Raw genomic sequence first — 18830 nt, forward strand, 5'->3', positions numbered from 1 at the left:
TGTACTGACTGACTTCGGGATGGTAAACCAATTTTACCAACCTTTTCTTCCCATTGGGGATTGCAGGTTCTAGTTCAATTCCACTAAAATGACCTCCTGAGCTGTGGGCCTGGACACCAACATGCAAATTCCGTCCTATGCAGTGTGCTAGAGTCACCCCTTCTCCTCAAACACACTCCATAATTCAGGTGCCATGAGAGGCTCACCCTCAAAAACCACAAGCCCCTGGCCAGTGAGGCTCACACTGACCCCTGAATGCTCTAGCCCTGACTGGACCCTCTCTTAGCAGACCTTAGCGCTGCAAGGGTAACTGGGTGGGCAGAGTCAAACCAGCTGGTGGAGACTCCAGTCCCTACTACCCTAGATGATCTTCAGAGCTCTGCTGCCTCCCCCCCACACACACCCTATCCCACTCTCCGCGCGCGAGGCTCCTTTAAGAGAGCCGGCAGCTGAACTCGTCTCTGGGGTGGGAGGCTGAAGGCGCCAAGAATGCCGACTCGACCAGAGCGCGAAGGCTGAAGCTTCGCCGGGTGGCCTCCCCCTCCCAGTCCCCAATGCATATCCACCCAGGGTCGTCCCTACCCTGCAAGGTCCCCGCCCCCCCCCCCCCCGACTTCGAAGGTCCCTCCTGGTCCTCCAAACGCCCTGCACCTCCACGCTTGCATCTCGATGCTCTGCGCACACATCAGGACCAGACCCAAGCCCCCGCCCCACCCCCGGTCTTCCCAACGGCCGTCGGACTCCGGGCGGGGCCCAAGCAAGCCCCAAGGCCGCGGGCGGGAGAAAGGACACGGCGCCTGGCGCGGCCTCATCCACATGCAAGGGACAGCGCGTCGCGGTGGCCGCCAGGAAAGGACAAAGGCTGTTCCGCCGCCGGCTGCACAGTGCCAGGCTCACCCCGCCCGCAGCCCCGGTGGCCCCCGACGCGGCCCGCCTTGTGTCTGCTCTGCAGGCCGGGGCTGCACAGTTCCGACGGCTTCCGGGAGGAGGCAACCTCCCTCCGACCCTGCACATTCGATCTCCTCCTGCGACCTCAGGGGCCACAGCCCCCCTCTCCGTGTCTCCCGTGCAGTTGAGGTGGCCTAGTCTCCTTGAGCGGGGCTGGACTGCGTGGGGCCTTCGACAAAGACCCGAGTTCTAGTCCACGGAGCCCGGACTCTGACGTACAGCCAAGCGTCTGCAGATGGAACTTGCCAGGCGCAGCCCAGAGCCCGGCCCGGGGGCTCGGCGGGAAGGGTGGGGTGGTTGGGCAGAACTCCTTCCAGGCCTCCCAATAGGCAATGGGTCCCCTCTGGGTGAGAGTTGGGGTCTCCAGAACCTTCACCTGACCCTGTCGCCCCAGACTTTTGATGGTGGATGCTTGAGGTCTCCTGACCCCTGAGAGGGGATCCTGGAAACGGCCCCAAACCCTCTTAAGGCTGTATGTACCTCGCACCCGCCATCACCGTCTGGAAGCCAAGGAGGCATCAGAAAGGGTTTGTGCCTGGGCCCCGCCCACTTGCTCACGAATCTCTGAGCCTCAGCTTACACCTGTAGAATGGTCCCAACCTCCACCCCTTTCCCCGCACACACGCGCTTGGGGCCCCTGCCAGGATTTAAGATGAGACCACTGGCTCACGGTGGGCCTCTACACACTGACAGCTCTTATTTTGCGAGCTTTCTCAGTTTCCTTGAGGGCAGAGACCGTCCTGCCTTTGAGCTCTGCGGCCCCACCACCACCCCATGAGTGACTGTAACTCAGGCAGTGGGAAGGTCCTTCTTTCGCTCAACTGGGAAGTTCTTCCTACGTCTGCCCCAAGTCCTCTCCTTCCCTCCCAGGCCAGGACTGGGGAGGGGCGCAGGGGGAGTTCCCTTTAAGGAAGGTGGGGGAAGGGGCTGCCTGCCAGCCCTCCTTCCGCCCCTCCCTGGCCCCAGCCTTTTGGGGCCCACGGCCCGGGCCTCACGCCAGCGCATGCGCCCGTTTGTGAGCGCTGTCCCGGCTGCGAGGGCGGCGCGCACACGGACAGACGGACGGACCGACGGACTGGCGGCCGGTGGGACAGACCTGGCAGTGCAGGGAGCGGGGACGCGACGGGACAGCGACATGGCCGGCCACACGCAGCAGCCGAGCGGGCGCGGGCACCCCGGCCCTGCGCCTTCGCCTTCCCCCGGCCCGGGCCCCGGCCCTGGTGCCTCGGAGCGGGTGGCGCTCAAGAAGGAGATCGGGCTGGTGAGCGCCTGCACCATCATCATCGGTGAGCGGGGCCCCAGGCGGGTGGGTGCCTGGGACTGCATGGCCGAAGGCTTGGGGCGCACAGCCCCTTGGAACAAGGGGCACCCCTCTCCTGGTGCTCCTACTGGTCTGTGACGATGGGACCAAAGGTGAGGGGAGGCCCAGAGCACCTGCGGGTGTCTCTCCTCACACAGCTGCCACAGGGCTCTGGTTTCCACCTCCCCAGGCCCGCCAATTTTTGTGCCTGAGAGAGGTGCGAGTTCCATCCACCGCTGGAATCCTCCTGCCTTTTCTCCGCTGTGGGCTTCTGCAAGGCAGTTACCCTCAGTTTTCTCATCCATGAAATGGAGGGGACTATGGCCCTTCCTTGCGTGCAGGAGCCTTGCGAATGTGGGGACTGGGCAGGCTGACCCCAGCTAAGGCCCCAAGTTCTGGGCTGTGGCTTAAGCTGAGTCCCCACTGTGTGCAGGGTCCAAGTGCCATGCAGCGTGGATGATTTAGTCTTCGAAAGCAGGAGAGACTGTGGACGGAAAGAGCCAGCTCAGTGGGGATGTGGGTTCAGGGTATATTTATTGCAGAGTTTGGTCACAACCCTCGGGGGGAGGGGAGAGCGCCCCCCGTGACTGGAGGAGGCCAGTGTTGGGGTGGGGCAGACCAAACCTGCAGAAAAGCCAACTACCCCCTGGGCTAGGATCCCAACAGGCATGCGCATCCTCTGGCTCTCTGGCCTCAGCTTCCCCACCTGAGAATGGGTGCCTGTGTCCTGCCCACGTATGGGAACTTCTAGATAAGCAGAGGGTTCGAAGGACGGTGAGAACAGTGGTGGGATTTTTCTCTCTCTGTTCTAAGTCATGAATCTGACTTCTCAGGAACTGGCCAACACAGACCTGTACCTATGTCCACACCAGGAGCCTCAGAGAGCCTCACGGGAGAAAGGGGCCTGTTCCATCTCCTGTGTCCTAGGAGACATGGGCTGGAGGGATGAATAACAGGGGTCTTAACTACTCTCAATCTACCACCTTCCCAGTCTTCTCCTCAGCCAGTGAGAGCCGCTGGTATATCTACTGCTCAGCAATCCACAGGCCCATGGAGATGGAGAAAGTTAGGGGTTCAGGAGGGCAGACCCGGGCCTTCCCCTCCTCTTCCTCTGCCCCCACCCTGGGAGCTCCTGGGCAGGGCTGAGGCCTGGCTCTTCCCTGCACTCACACGGAGAGTTACCCCAGAACACAACCCCTGTGCAGGTAGCTCCCCTGCCTCCCCATTGCCCCTGGGATGGTATCTTCCAGGAGCAGGTCCTGACCTGGTCAGAGTGCTTCCTGCTGGGAGGAAGGGCTGCTTCCAGGGATTTGGCCAGGGCACTGGTGTGCACTTTGTCCCAGTCCACACTCTCTCCAGGAGCTGTGCCCCCCAGGAAGGGGAAACCCACACATCATGGATGGGCCAAGAGGCTGGGGTCAAGAGGCATGTCTGGAGCCAGCTGCAGTGCCAGGCAGGTACAGGGAGAGACACAGCTCTTGCTGGGCTACCTCAGCAAGCCCAACATCCGTGAGTTGTATTCCTACTCTGCCTCCTCCCCACATCCATCCCCCTCAGGTCAGGCAGAGGCTGCTACTAGCTCCTCTCTCTCTGCAAATGAGGAGCCTGGTGGTGGTGGTCGGGGGGAGGGGTGGAGGAGGCTCGCTCCACCATCATGCTCTTCTCCTGACAGACCCTGTGAGGATGTCCCCGTGCAACCCAGCTCTGCCCTTACTGCTCCCTCACCTTTAGTCCCATCTTGCTACCCCAGGTCCATTGCCCCCTTGTCCTCCAGACCTTGACAGTGGAGCTGGGGTAAGGGGTGACTTGGCCAAGGGTAGCAGATTCAAAGACAGAACCCAGATGACCTGACCCCAGCCCAGAACACTCAGTGGTTGTCCAAAAACCCTGCTTGGGGAGCTTTGAGGGGTAACAGCAGACAAGAAACTGGACTGGACAAGAGACAGACCAGGGGAGCATCAACCTGGACCAAAAGGTGACAGGAGATGAGGGAGGAGGCAAATGTGGACTGAGTCAGGGTCTGCACTGCCCCGCCACCTGATGCCCTGAAGGCCCCCAAACTCCCCGTTCACTGTTCTAGGGGGCTTACCTGCTACATCTTACCCCACCTTCCTGCCCTGGGAAACCTGGACGAAGTAAAAAATGTATGCACAGTGTCGTATTTTAGCTTTAAAAGTCCTGAGAATTTTACATCCTACTCCATACTTTTTCTTATTTGTTATCAGCTACTAAACTTATCTCCAAAACTTCCAGATAGACCCTCCCGGAAGACCCTATAATCCTCTTTCCTTGTACCCCCTGCCCTGTCCCAGGCTGAGGAGTGGGGCTTTCAGAAATGGAGTGAAACAGAAGGGCTTTGGGATGGAATAAGACTCCACCAAAAATGTGTTTAGGACAGCACCTTCCAGCCTCAGCAAGTACAACTGGAGGGAAACAGGCCAGCCTGGAGGAAAATGAGCCAGCTGGGGCAGAGCTGTGCAAGACATTGCTGCATCCAATACGTACTCAGAAAACCACCTCTTATCCCACTATGAAAACATGGTCTCCCTTTATCTTACCTGAGTCTCATGCCCACCTTGCAAGATGGGAGTTTTTATACCCATTTTACAGATGTAGCAACTGAGGCTGAAAGTTAAATGACACTGTTGCAGGTGGTGGGCTCAGGATTTGGGACCTGATGTGGGTTCATTTCCCGATCATTGTTTATCTTCCTACTGCTCCCTATGGTGCTGGGCAACATTGGCGCCAGATTCAGAGTTCTTCATGGGGGAAGGTTGAGACTGAGCTTGGAGCTCAGCCAACCAGGGTTTACTGAGCTCCCCACTTCACTCTAGAGGGGTGAACAGATGGACAAAAATGTCCCCCGACTCCGCCACCGCCACTCAGGGCTGTACGTACCTTAGCCAGCTCCCTCTCTCAATCCACACCCAAGGAAGGGACATGCCCAGGTCCAGCAGAGTGGAAGTCACCCCTGGGTCTGCTGACCAGGCTGTCCTGTCCTTCGCTCTCTACCTCTCCCTTTGACTCAAGTATCCAGCCCGTGCCAGTCTGTGAATCAGGCTCAAGCATGTTCAGGGACTCAGGGGTCTGTTTCATGAAGTTCATCTCCTTAGAGCATCCTGCTTATCCAGCCTTGGCCAGGCCCCTCTCTGTGATCTTCAGGGCTGGAGGTGGCCGGGCTGCTCCAGGACTCTGGCCCCTCCTCACCGGGACCCCGAAGAGGCACGAAACCACACAGAAACTTGTCTGTGCCTCACCACAGCCCCAGTTTACAGAAGAGGAAACTGAGCGCCTGAGGCTGAGACCTGCCCAGGGTCAGATGCCTTTGGTGTGTGTGCTCTGGGATGCTTTGGGGAGCCGAGGCAGCTCCAGCTACGAGGGTAGGGCCCGCCAGCACTGGACACACTCATTCATCTATTCAACAATTAGGTACCGAACAGTCTCGGGCACTGTTCTAGGTGCTGGAGACACGACAGGGTATATATAAGACAGACGATATCCCTGTCCCCCTGAAGCTGACATTCCAGCATGGAAGTCAAAGAGCAAACAAGGTAAAGAAGCTGAATGTTCAGCTGGCAGGGGAATGATAAGTGTGCGGAGGTGAGAAAATTAAGGCAGGAGGGGGGACTGTAAATAGCAGATGAGTCAGGAGTAGGAGGGGGTCCAGCCTGTGTGGGCCTTGCCAGTCCCGGGAAAGACTTGGCCTTGTTCTCTTTGTGTGATGGGAGCTCTGGGAGGGCTTTGAGCAGAAGAGGGATTGTGTAGGGTGGGATGGGGTGGGATAAGGCTCACTAGGGAACAGAGGCTGTGGGCAGCAGAGACAGAAGCAGGAAACCCCTGGGTAAGAGATGACAGTGACTTAGAGTGGTCTGGCAGCAGTGGAGGTGCTAAGAGGAAGCTCAATTCTGCCTGTGTTTGGACAGTAGAGCCAAAGATTTGTGATGATGAAGGATTTGTGAGGACACCAGGTGTGCGAGAAAGAGAGGAGGCAACAGTGACACCAGGTTTGGGCCTGAGCCGCTGGGAGCATGGATTGCCATTTATTGATCGGGGAAGACTGTGAGGGGAGCAGGTCCACGGGAAAGGAAGGTGAAAGTCAGGAATCCCCTTTTGAACATGTGAAATGTGAGATGCCTATTTTGTTGAGTAATCGGTTGGCTATACAGGTTTAGCTTAGCAGAGAGGTCCGTGCTAGCGATATACATTTTGGAATTGCCAGCAGAAGCTGGAGTACTGGATGAGGTCTCCAAGGGAGTGAGTATAGAAAGAAAAGGGAAGCGGCCCCAGGACTGAGCCTCTGCTGTCTAGAAGTCAGGAGAGATGAGAAGGGACCAGCAGAGGAGTCCGAGAAGGAGCAGTCAGGGAGGTGGGAGAAGGGCCAGGAGGCTGCGTGGGAGGAAGGGGTCCACCAGCCAGATGCTGATGGTGAGGCAGGTGCGATGTGGCCTGGGGCTTGGCTGCTGGATGCAGCAACATGGAGCTCACTGGGGACCTGGCGAGACTCAGCCTAGAAACGGGGCACAGGCGAGGCTTGCCAGGCAAGCCTCCACACTTCTGTTCATCTTTCTCTCGAAAGGAAAGTGGGTTAGGCTGGATGTGCACTCTAGCCAATTGGCAATTCCAGGCATGTCCTGGAAACATGTCCACTCACCTCCAGGGAGTTCTGCCAAGACCTTCTTTGTCTCACACACACACACACACACACACACACACACACACACACACACACCGCTCCTACCCCCACCCCCTAAGAAAGGGTGCCTAACACATGCTCACCGTAAGGACACTCATGTGCTTGGAAGCACAGGCTTCACCCACGGTGACAGCAGGGCCACCAAAGCAGGGACCTGGCTGCTTCTCCAGGGTTTTGAGGTCCCATGGAGATCATGTCTCCAAAGGCCAGATAGGGTGGGCTGGGGTGTCTCCAAGGTAGATGACAATAGTGAAATCCGCAGGCACTTCCTGGAGCCTCCCATGTGCCAGGAGCGGTGAGAGTACGCCTGCATCACTGCCTCATCTCCCCGTTTTACAGATAAGAAGGCTCAGAGAGGTGAAATACCATGTCCACAGCCCCCACCATGAGGGATCTGGCATGTGAACCCAGATCTGGGAGTTCTCAGCTAGTAAGTGTGGCCTAGGGGCGTTGGGACCTACTAATGGAGAACTTAGATCTCGTTGGAGCTCCTGTATATTCCAGAGAATTTGGAGGCTGTAGGCCTCATGGATCATGTCCTGATGGAGAGATGCTGGGACTCATTACCCAGAGCCGAGGAAGAAGTCCTGGCCTGTAGCCGGGCCCTGATCAGGCCCAGCAGGGCAGTGCGACCGTGCTTGCTGAAAGGGTCAAGGATAGGCAAGGCCGGTGTTAAGATGACCTAGTCCTGTGGGTTCCCTGTCCTTTGGGGGGGGCTTTGGCCTTTTATCTCAGCAGGCCAGGGCACAGACCCTGCCCTCTGGAAATACACAATCCACCCAGGATGGCAAATAAAGGAATCACTTCCTGGCCGTCCTCCAGATACCATGGCAGGGGGGAGGGTCCACGTTATAGAAGCCAAGATGGGAAGTCAGGGAGGGCTTTCTGGGGGTGGTGTTGCTTCTGGGAGGCTGGTGAGGTGGGGAAACACCTACAGTGGGGGACAGGGATCCCTGAACAGACTGTTTCCTTGGGTCCTATGCAGATGTGCAGGACACGTCCACCCTGCCCAGCAGGGTTTCTGCCAAAGACAAGGTTGAACCAGCCCTCTGCTGCCCCCTAACCCAAGGGCCCTACCTGGCAGATGGGGAAACTGAGGCCCAAAAGGGCAGCACAGGCCTGAGGCCACACAGCTAGGTGACTCGCGAAAGTGCTTCTTGGGCTGAAAGATGGTGCCGGCGGCCTGGCCTGACAGGACCTCCCTGTCCCCTCCCCAAGTCAGACTGTGCATCCCTCACACGCACACCAAGGGCAGTGGCTCTTGCCACCACCACGACCTCCACGGTCCACCCCTGTGACCTCCATGGTCGGCCGCTGCCTCCAAAAAAATAGGTCAGCGTGCACCGCAGCAGCCTGGGAACAATGGCCCTTTCTTCGTTCCTCCGCAGAGCCGGGTAAGCCCCATCAGGCCAAACATCTTAATGTGATAAAAAAAAACACCCAGCAAAGGCCGAGGGAAGAGGGGTGAGAGGAGAGTGGAAGGGGGCCTCCTGGTTGGGGCACTCACCTCCTTGCCCACCTGCCCGCGAGCTCCGGCACCACCGTGGACCTGTCAGCATCACAGAGCATCTTGTCCGGTTGGGTGGATGAGAATGCGGAGGCCTCGGAACCCCAATTTCTGCAGCCTGCCGTCGGTCAGACACCTGAGCAGGCACTCGGCACCATCTCCCAGCGCATCCCCTGTTCCCTGACCCCTGTCCCTCGTCCTCTTCCTCCAGAGCAGGATCTCCCAAGGGCTGGGCTTGTCCACTGCTGTGCCTTGAATCAGGCTGAGCTGATTCCACTGGGCCTGAACATGAGGAAGGAGAAGGGAGGCCTGAGCCCACCAGCACCAAGAGGGCTGGGAAGGCACCCCTGTAGCACCCCCTTACAGTTCCGGGGTCTCTTCCCCTACAGTGCCTGTAATCATCCAAGTGCTGGAGGCCCCCGCCCCAGTCTCAGCGTCTTCCGTCTTCCTCCTCGCCCTCTGCCACTCACCCAATACTACAACTCCTGTTGCCATGCTCAGAGCAGCCAGTAGACCTCAAGTGGGGTTTTCTGCCACCTTCTAACACAAACCTGCAGTTGCCCAGGCCCAGAAAGAGAAGCCCCCAAGGACCTCAGAGACACTAGCTGGCACACGTGTTCCTTTGAGCCAGAGCCCTGCTCTGTAGCCTGAAGCCATGTGTCCAAAACAATAGTGATCCAGCCCACCCCAGCCTATTCCTCAGATCCCAGCAAAGGGGCACAGGCTAGTGATATGATCCGTTCAGGCCCCAGCATTGTAGGACAAGGTACCAGGTATGGCTTCCCTGATAGCTATGCCCATGAGGCCCTGCCAGACTGAATTGTGTAGCGTGGTGGGGTCCCCACAGGGTGGGTGGCTTGGGGCCCTGGATACCCCCAGCCCACATGCACCCAGCTCCTTTCAAAGCCACCCAGCCCCCGCTGGCTTCCAACCTCACTGGTTTTTGGCAAATCCCACTCCACCAGGTCCTGAGAACAGAGGCTCTGCTGCCGGGTAGAGTGAACTCAAAGGCCCTTTAGAAACCCAACAGCCCACCCAGGCCCCTGGGCCCCTGTAGGTGAGGGAGGCGACCCCTCTCCCCCTGGAAGCAGGCTGAGGGTACAGCTTACTTCTGGGGGCTGGGGGACAGGAATTCTTTCATCCTTATCTGGATGTATTTAGGGCTCCTGGGATGTGACTGGAAAACCAAGTGGGGCGTCGTGGCTGTCCAGACTGGAAATCTGTGTCGGCCGACGGTGGGGGTGGAGGGGAGCACCGTGGACAAGGAATGAATGCAGATTGGCGGCCACAGCTGTGTCCTCACCCAGACCCGCCTGTGGGCCTGGCAGGTGGAGCAGGCAGGATACGTCCTGATGGATGTGTACTCCTCACCGGGGACCTGGCAGGTGGGGGTGATCTTGTTGAGGGGCTGAGCCCTAGGTCCCAGCAGCGTCACTTTTTTATTCGTGTGGCCTGTGGCTTCTGGGACTACGTCCTCTTGGGCAGGCCCTAGTGGAAGTCACCAGTGACGTGACCTGATTCGTTTGCACAGATGATGAGACCTAGGTAACCCAGAACACTGCCCCCTCGTTGCCCTACCTGGCAGGGAGCTCAGGGCTAAGTGGGCGCTCAAAGTTTTGCTCATCCCGGGAACCTGCTTTGCAGACCATGGCTTGGCTTTCTGAGTATTTCCCACTGTTCCACTCCCAGACACTGAGTCCAGGGAGCACTGCCCCCCCACCCCCAATGCCCAAGACTCAGAATCAGCCCCAAGGGCAGGGCAGGCCTTCTATGACGATGGCAGATTGCACTTGCATCCAAGCCTAGGAAGCCAGCCAGCCCCTCTGCTCCCCTTCACAGTCCCCTTCCAGCAGGGCCGAGTGAAGAGTGCTGCTCCCACTTCACAGATCAGGAAATCAGTCCTTCACATCAGGGCGTTGGTGCCGCTTTGGGAATTAGGCCATTTGTGCTCCCACTAGTTTACTCAACAGATGTGTATTGAGCACCTACTATGTGCGGAGGGACCGAGGTGAGCGAAAGCAGGTGAGGGTGCAGACAGTACACAGAGAATCACACACATGAAGATGCAAAGTACATCTGGATACAGCAGTGAACAAGCTGAGGGCTTCCCTTGCGGTACCTTGCTGAATCCTCACAGTAACCCCATTGTACAGGTAGGACCCGAGAGGTGGCCTGAACACGGAGAGGTCCCCAAGTCTCCTGAGCCCCAGCCAAGGTTTCCCATTGTGGTCCTGGAATTAGAGCAGTGTCTGCAAGCAGTGGGCTGTCCCAAGGAGAGAGGCAGTCCGTGTCCAGACCCCAGGCTGGGCCAAGAGTCTCTGCCAGCCTGCCGTTGCTACTCCATTCCTTGCATGATGGCTGCTGACCAACCCTCAGCCCTGAAATCGCACCAGTTCGTCTCCCTCACTCCACTGTCGCTTGGCCAAGACCCGAAACATTTTCACAGTGCCAGGAAACAAGGTCTCTTCAGAATCTGTGTCCACAGCGTGGGTTGTAGGTCAGGGAGGAGCCCAGGAAGCAGGCAGAGGGGCTGCCTGAGAGGGAAAGGGGAGATGGAAGATAAAGAAATAAAATATAAGGCAGAGTGTGGGGAACCACAGAGCTATGAAATGGGAGGAGGAACCGAGACCAGCGTGGTCCTGGAGGACTTCATGGAGGAGGTCCTATTCCCTCAGCCACTCCATGAATTTGGACGTTGGCCAATAGGAAAGTGGCAGGAGAGCGTCCTGGTCAAGCTCTTGCTTTAGGAGGCCAGCTCTGGCCAGCACGTTGGAAGGAGGACAGGTGGTTGGAGGCTGAGAAGCCTGGAGGCCTCAGCCAGGGGAAAGGGACTGAGTGTGGACCCTGTGGGGATGCACAGGAGTGGCCACCAATGTACCATCACTCATGTGGCTGAGGCCCCTCTCCTGTGTTTGTTCCGTCTCGTGAGAGTAAGTGTGTGTGTGTGTGAGCGGGGAGGGTGTGGGGCAGAGGAACTCAAAACAGGACCCATCTCTGGCAGGGGAGACTGGCTAAATGGACAAGGTGCCACTCGCCACGCCAGGGACTGGGGAGGGGAGATAATGAGCCCAGAGTGGGACTTGCAGGGCTTCAGGGATCCAGTGGCACCCACTTGCCTCCTGGCCTGCCTTCGCCCTCCTCCTCCAGGGAGCAGGTTGGACTCCCTTCCTCACTGCAGCATCCAGAGCCCCAAGGAGAAATCTGATGCCTCCCCATCTCCTCCTGCAGGGAACATCATCGGCTCTGGCATCTTCATCTCCCCCAAGGGGGTCCTGGAGCACTCGGGCTCTGTGGGTCTGGCCCTCTTTGTCTGGGTGCTGGGCGGGGGCGTCACTGCCCTGGGCTCCCTCTGCTATGCGGAGCTGGGAGTCACCATCCCCAAGTCTGGCGGAGACTATGCCTATGTCACTGAGATCTTCGGGGGCCTAGCTGGGTGAGTGTGGGGCACCAGTGGCTTGGGTGGGGGGTGGGCAACCCCTCTGGAATGGATGGCCAGCTGGGCCTGGTCCTAGGTTTCCTCTTCTGCTTCTCACATCACAGGGAGGTCATGGGGGTGGATGGAAGGGAGGGAGTGGGGGTGTTGGGCCACTTTCCATTGCCCACCCCAATCCAGCTGAACATTCCAGCTGGCCCCCTTGACCGCTCTGTGTTTCCTTTTAAACCGAGCTGCCTCTAAACCCCACTCCCACACTTCTGGGTGGGGAGGCCCTTCCTATCGGAAACGTCTAGATAACGCTAGCATCCTGACAAGGATGGCCTTGACTTTAGCAAGCCTATATGCAGGGGTGGTGAGGGTATAATATTCCTATCAATGCCCTGCAAGAGCTCCTCTTTAAATAGCTCCCCAGCATTCCTTTATTCATCAGCAAACATTAGCTGAGCACCTACTGTGTGCCGAGGGCCGGGGATCTTATGATTAAAAAGATGCAACCCTGTCCTCCCGTGGCTCACAGTAGAGAAGGGAAACCATCCCTCAAACATGATTAAGACCAGCTAGAGGAGCCCAGCTTTGAGGGTGTGTGTAACAGGCAGTGGCCCTTCAACCAAGAGAACGGGGTGCCAAACACCTAGAGAAGGCTCCCCAGAAAAATTACATTTGTGCCAGGGCTTGGAGGAAGGGTGGCGTTTCCTCAGCAGAGCACTGATGGCCTGGGCCAGCTGGTCGGATCCATGGTAGGCCACGGGGCTTGGAGGGGATGGGACAGCCTAGGGGTGGAGAAGGATCAAAGCTATGGTAGTCTCCATCTGAGCCTTGATGAGGGCCTCGACAAACGTACAGGAAGACTCCAGAGTCATTTAGGAGCCGGAATCGGGAGGATATGGTAGCCAGTGTGGCATGAAGGAGAGGTGGGGGCAGCTGGAGTGACACCTGCATTCCCACTGGAGAGGCTCCATAAATGCCAGTTCCTGGGATGGGGAGGGGGAGGTTTTTGGGGTGGGACTTGCCACATTGGTGGGGCCTATGGCACATCCGGGGAGATATTCCATCCGGTCTTGGGTGGGGGTTCTGTAGCTCAGAGGAAAAGTCTAGGTTGAAGGATACAAAGTTTGGATCAGGGGCCTTTAATGGGGCGGCCATGGATGGCGCGCACACTGTGGGTGTGTGCATGGGTGCTCTCCTCTAGGGGTGGGGTCCTCAAAGGGGCCTGGGACCTGAGAAAGCAGAAGAATCATGCTGTGCAGCTGTAGGGAATAGTCGAGAAGGTGGGAGGGAGAGGAGGGCCCAAGACCCCCAGGAGGCACCCAGCATCAAGGGTGGGCAGAGGGGAGCACCTAGCATGGAAGGGGGGCCACGGAGATAGGATGCCCCAGAAGCCAAGGGGTTGGGGGTGCAAAGCAAAGGGTAAGAAATAGGGCTACAGGACAAAGGTCAGGACCAGAAGGAAGCCACCAAGCTTGGTGCCCCAGAGGTCAATAGTGTCCCTGGATGAAGGGCTGGACTGGGGAATGGGACCACTGCCACGGATAGCCCTCCCCTGGGTGCAGGCAGAGCCTCCGGGAACAGGTCAAGCCTCACAGCCTTGAGCAGAGCCTCTACTCCTACTCATATGTGGGCACCCTGACGAGGTGAGATTCGGGCTGCAGAGACATAAATTACTCCCCAGCCCCAGCCAGGGCTTTTTGCAAGGTCCAGGCCTTCGGGAAATCACAGTTCACTCAGCCATCTGCAGCCACAGGGCTCTGCTGAGAGCTGCAGCTGGAACTGTGACTGTGGGTCCCAGGACAGCCCACCCAGTGCAGGAAACAGCCAGTGCCCGGAGGCTGGGTAGCCATTAGAAAGGTAGTTGGTTCCCCAGTCCTTCTCGACACCTGCCCAAGGGCAGCACGTTTCACTGTTTAGCTGTGCTGAACACCGTCTCTGTTGAAACCTGTAATACAGCCGAGGCCTCCACAAGGTCGGCCCTGCCTCCCTGGACCAAAGCCAGCCTCTGGCACTGGCAGCAGCCTTTGGGTTCCGGGGCCCAGGGCGCAGCCCCATTGCACACATCTTGGCCGGGAGAGCGGTGGGATGCCTGCGCCACTCGAGCCCTCACTCGTTCCAGCTTCCTGCTGCTCTGGAGTGCCGTCCTCATCATGTACCCCACCAGCCTGGCCGTCATCTCCATGACCTTCTCCAACTACGTATTGCAGCCCGTGTTCCCCAACTGCATCCCCCCGGCTGCGGCTTCCCGGGTGCTCTCCATGGCCTGCCTGAGTAAGTGCCCGCCGTGGGGCCAGGCTGGGTCTCTGCTCCCGGCCCTGTGTGGGAGGGCTGAGGAACAAACTTACTGCGAGCTCCGGTAACCGAGAGGTCGGCCTCAGGATGGAGTTTCTTGCAGTCTGGCTGCTGCTGCAGGGGATGCCGTCCTCCTGCTGCTCAGGCTGGACTCGGCTGTGGCCCGCCATGAGGGGTGTGGCCTCAGGCACCCACCCACCTGCCCCCTTGTCCTCCCCAGTGCTCCTGACGTGGGTGAACAGCTCCAGCGTGCGCTGGGCCACGCGCATACAGGACATCTTCACCGGCGGGAAGCTGCTGGCCCTGTCGCTCATCATTGGCATGGGCTTTGTCCAGATCTTCCAAGGTAGGGCCAGGGTGGGGCAGTGCCCAGGGCTGGGGAGGCAACACTGACCCTTGACCTCTGGGTCCCCAGGACACTTTGAGGAGCTGCGGCCCAGCAACGCCTTCGACTTCTGGATGACGCCCTCCGTGGGCCACCTGGCCCTGGCCTTCCTCCAGGGCTCCTTTGCCTTCAGCGGCTGGAACTTCCTCAACTATGTCACTGAGGAGCTGGTTGACCCTCGAAAGTGAGTGGGGCACAGGCTGGGCCCTGGGAAGGCAGCCCCCCCCCTGCACAGACCCACTGTCACCCGTGCTTTGGTCCCTTCATCCACCTGACCATGCCACTGCCCCACAGGAATGGCTCTAGAAAGACAGCCAGGATGCTTGTGTTGAAGACTGGCCTTGTCCTATACGGCTACGGGCAAGTCACAGCCCCTTGCTGGGCCTCAGAGACACTGACTTTCACTGTCCCGCTGTAAATGGAACCAGCTCTTTGCATTTGGCCCAAAATTACACATGTGCACACAACATGGTCCCTGCAAATGAAGCCAATGGCTCCATCTGATGCTTAGCCAGGGACCCCGACAGTAAGCAATTGCAGCTGGGGCTGAGGCTGATGAGATGTCCCAGGGGCACCCTAGATCTATGGACTGGGCTCCCAGGGCACTTTTGGGATTTTCAAGGCTTATTTTGGCTGTATGCAGTTTTTTCTTTATGTGCAGACATTAGACTCACCCCTCAGGGTACAATGTGACCCCTCCCCCATCTGCCTTTCCTCCTGCTAGCCTGTGCCCGGGGTGAGGTTGTGTGGGGAGACAGACAGCAGTGCTGCCCCTTTCCTTGCCCCAAGGCCCCCAGCAGATACAGGAGATGGAGACGCAAAGCTCCTGTTGCTGGGTCCCCTGCTCCCCTTCTCATGCCAAGACGCTGCCTTCCAGCCCCTGGAGGCCTGACACTGACGCACTCTACCACCGCCCCTAGGAACCTACCTCGCGCCATCTTCATCTCCATCCCGCTGGTGACTTTTGTGTACACCTTCACCAACGTCGCCTACTTCACTGCCATGTCCCCCCAGGAGCTGCTGGCCTCTAACGCGGTGGCCGTGGTGAGTGGGGCCCCACTGGGTCCCTGGTGCCCTGCCTGGCCTCCACCCTGCCTCACGCACTGCCTCTCTTTCTGTGCCCACTCAGACCTTCGGAGAGAAGTTGCTGGGCTACTTTTCTTGGGTCATGCCTGTCTCCGTGGCACTTTCCACTTTCGGAGGGATCAATGGCTACCTGTTCACCTCCTCCAGGTGACTGGACTGGGAAAGAGGGCGGTCCAGGTGAGGCAAGGCAGGTGCCCTGGCACGCAAACAGTGCAGAAGGCCAGAGGAAGAGAAATCCTGCCAGGTGGGGCCTGCCTGAAGCTGGGACAATGAACTCCCCAGCAACAGATGTCTGATCCCAGCTCTGAGGAACAGAAAGCAAAAGGGAGACAGGCTAGATGAGAGGGATGCTTCTCCAGTGGGGTTGTTGGGGCCTGGAGCGGGGGGTCAGAGGCAACCATTCAAGAGGGACATCAGGCCTAGAGCTGCGGTCTGGGATCTGGCAGGTGGGGCCGCCCAAGCCTGGGCTCACGGCCCCCACCCATCTCTGTCCCCAACATGCAGGTTGTGCTTCTCTGGAGCCCGAGAAGGGCACCTGCCCAGCCTGCTGGCCATGATCCACGTCAGACACTGCACCCCTATCCCTGCCCTCCTCGTCTGCGTAAGTTGGGGGACCCAGGCTGGCAGGGCGGGGAGCCTGAGCCACCCGGCAATGTAGGTAATGGCGGGGATGAACCCTGGCCCTAATGGGCAACCCACAGTGGGAGTGGGGAGGGCCAGGACTTGCCAACCGCCTGGCCTGAGCCGGCAGGCCCTGGACTGCAGCCTGCAGGGCTGACAGGAGGCAGGTGGAAGGCCAGCCCTCATCCCGGTCCTCTCCCAGTGCGGGGCCACGGCGGTCATCATGCTTGTGGGAGACACGTACACGCTCATCAACTACGTGTCCTTCATCAACTACCTCTGCTACGGCGTCACCATCCTGGGCCTGCTTGTGCTGCGCTGGAGGCGGCCGGCGCTCCACAGGCCCATCAAGGTGAGGTCTGGGGGAGGACGTGCCAGAAGCTGTCACAGTCTCACCCATTTGGGCACCAGGGGCAGGTGATGATGGCGATGGGGATCCCAGCTTTTGCCACGTGCTAAGCCCTGGCCTATTCGGTACTCCTCCTAACAACCCCATGGGTTGGTTGCTTTGAATGCTCCCAGTTTACAGACAGGAAGATGAGGTCGAGACACTTGCTCACGGTGGTGCCGGATTCCACGAGCCCACACAAAAGCAGAGTATCCTAATCCAAGCTAAAAGAAAAGTCCGCCCGTTTGCATATAAATCCTTGAGCTGGAGAAGTGTTCATTGCCTGAAATGGGACACGCCAAAAAATAATTGACCTTCAGCCAAATGCAAGCCGCAAGTCCAAATACAGTCTCTGTGGAGCTCAGAGCCACTGACACTTAGACAAAGTCTCAACGGTTTGGCCAACTGGCCATCCATGAATGGGGTTCTAGCACATTGGGCTGCTGCCAGACGGGGAGCCCTCAGGCCTCAGCTCCCAGGAAAGGGTGGAAAGCGCCAGGGCCCCCCCCCAGAGCGATTGAGCAGGAGAGCCAGAGGTCTTGCTCCCCATTGGTGCTCCTCTCCCTCTCCCCAGGTGAGCCTTCTCGTTCCTGCCGCGTACTTGGTCTTCTGGGCGTTCCTGCTGGTCTTCAGCTTCATCTCCGAGCCCATGGTGTGTGGGGTCGGTGTCATCATCATCCTCACCGGGGTGCCCATCTTCTTCCTGGGGGTTTTTTGGAGAAGCAAACCAAAGTGTGTGCACAGACTCACTGGTGAGCCGGGCAGCCGCCCCCAGGTGCCGGGGCTAACAATGGGACCGTCTTGGGGGCTCACCCTAGAGCAGGGTCTCCCAGCAGCAGCACAGGGCCCAATCACACCGCCAAATGTCTCCCCACGATGTGGCCCAAGTGTCTGGGACCCACCTCAGAGCGAGCAGCTGAGGGCCCCTGTCCCACGGAGTCAGACCCCAAAGTCCATCTGTCTGTCTGTCTGTCTCTCTTCAGAGTCAATGACACGCTGGGGCCAGGAGCTGTGTTTCGTGGTCTACCCCCAGGGTGCCCCTGAGGAGGAGGAAAATGGCCCCTGCCAGCCCTCCCCACTGCCCGCCACAGATAAGCCCTTGAAGACACAATGAGACATTTGTGGAGCCTGAAGCAGCTATTTCTGTTTACATGTTGTTTATTGAGGAGGTGTTTTACAAAAAAAAAAAAAAAAAAAAAAATTTGTTTCTTTTGTTCCTGGGGGGGAAAAAAAAAGAGATCCCACTCTTAGAGGCCTGTGATAAAGAAGCCCTCAGATGTGGACTGGGTTCCCTGCCAGCACTGCCCTGCTAGCTTTTCCTGAAAAGATCTATGAATAAAACAGGGCTGGTGGTGCGCTTGTCTCAGGTGAGTCCCAGGTGGGCATAACTCAGGGGCACGTGTGGAGCCGGTGGGCGGTGCCTAGCAGCCTCTGGAGGAGGCCTTTGTCCCTGGGGGCTCTGCCACTTGAGCCAAGTACGCCCCTCTCTGGGGCTGGCACATCTGATCCGGAGCCACCCCTGCCCCAAAGGGACATGGAGTATTGGGAAGCAGCTGGTGTGCCCCTCCCCAGGCTCAGCAATGCCCGCCCGAGGCTCAGCCCCCTGGGAGAGTCCAGGGAGTCCCTCCAGAACTGCCTTTCTTCCATGGAATGTCAGGACTTCAGAGCCCACAGCCTCACCCTAGTTTAGGTGAGGAAACTGAGGCCCTGAGGCAGGATGGGATGGACTTGGCCACTGTCAGTTTGTGCCTCTGTCTCTGGAGAAAGCATCCAGCAGCATCTCCCAGGGCCTCATGGCCTGCAAGAGACCCACAGCCTTCCTCTACCCTGTGCCTACATTCCCAGCGCTGCCCTAGTGCCCAGATTGACCCCCTCAGCTAGAGGGCAAAGGTCATCAGCCTGACCAACACCACAAGCATAAGGATGGGGGCTGAAGCCTCCTAGCCCTGCTCCTACAGAGCCTGGGAGGACAGAGGAGAGCTCAGTGTTGACAAAGTGCCCAGTATGGACTAGGTCTGACATGCCCACGGCCCTGTTCAGTCCAGCCACAGCTCTGGTGCCCCCCAGGGTAAATGAAGTGAGAAGCCACAGCCAACACCCCAGAGAGCCCTGCCCTGGCCCTCCTGCTCCTCTGGAAATGGGTTCCCAGAATGGAAAGGAGGAGGTAGAAGTGAGACCCCGTGTGC

The 18830-nt window shown here is 58.5% G+C and overlaps 1 protein-coding gene across 1 annotated transcript; it reads left to right on the forward strand.

The window, feature by feature from the left end:
* The first annotated feature begins 1937 nt into the window (after nucleotides 1-1937).
* SLC7A10 (solute carrier family 7 member 10) lies at nucleotides 1938-17994 on the forward strand. The gene is made up of 11 exons (XM_019654541.1): nucleotides 1938-2234; nucleotides 11677-11881; nucleotides 13992-14143; nucleotides 14385-14510; nucleotides 14580-14733; nucleotides 15470-15593; nucleotides 15679-15782; nucleotides 16140-16236; nucleotides 16459-16608; nucleotides 17219-17396; nucleotides 17628-17994. The coding sequence occupies exons 1-11, from the start codon at nucleotides 1952-1954 to the stop codon at nucleotides 17756-17758; spliced, it is 1704 nt and encodes a 567-aa protein (XP_019510086.1). The 5' UTR covers nucleotides 1938-1951; the 3' UTR covers nucleotides 17759-17994.
* The last annotated feature ends 836 nt before the right edge of the window (nucleotides 17995-18830 follow it).

The sequence above is a fragment of the Hipposideros armiger genome, unplaced genomic scaffold (assembly GCF_001890085.2).
Source record: "Hipposideros armiger isolate ML-2016 unplaced genomic scaffold, ASM189008v1 scaffold_224, whole genome shotgun sequence".
NCBI classification, from domain to species: Eukaryota; Metazoa; Chordata; class Mammalia; order Chiroptera; family Hipposideridae; genus Hipposideros; species Hipposideros armiger.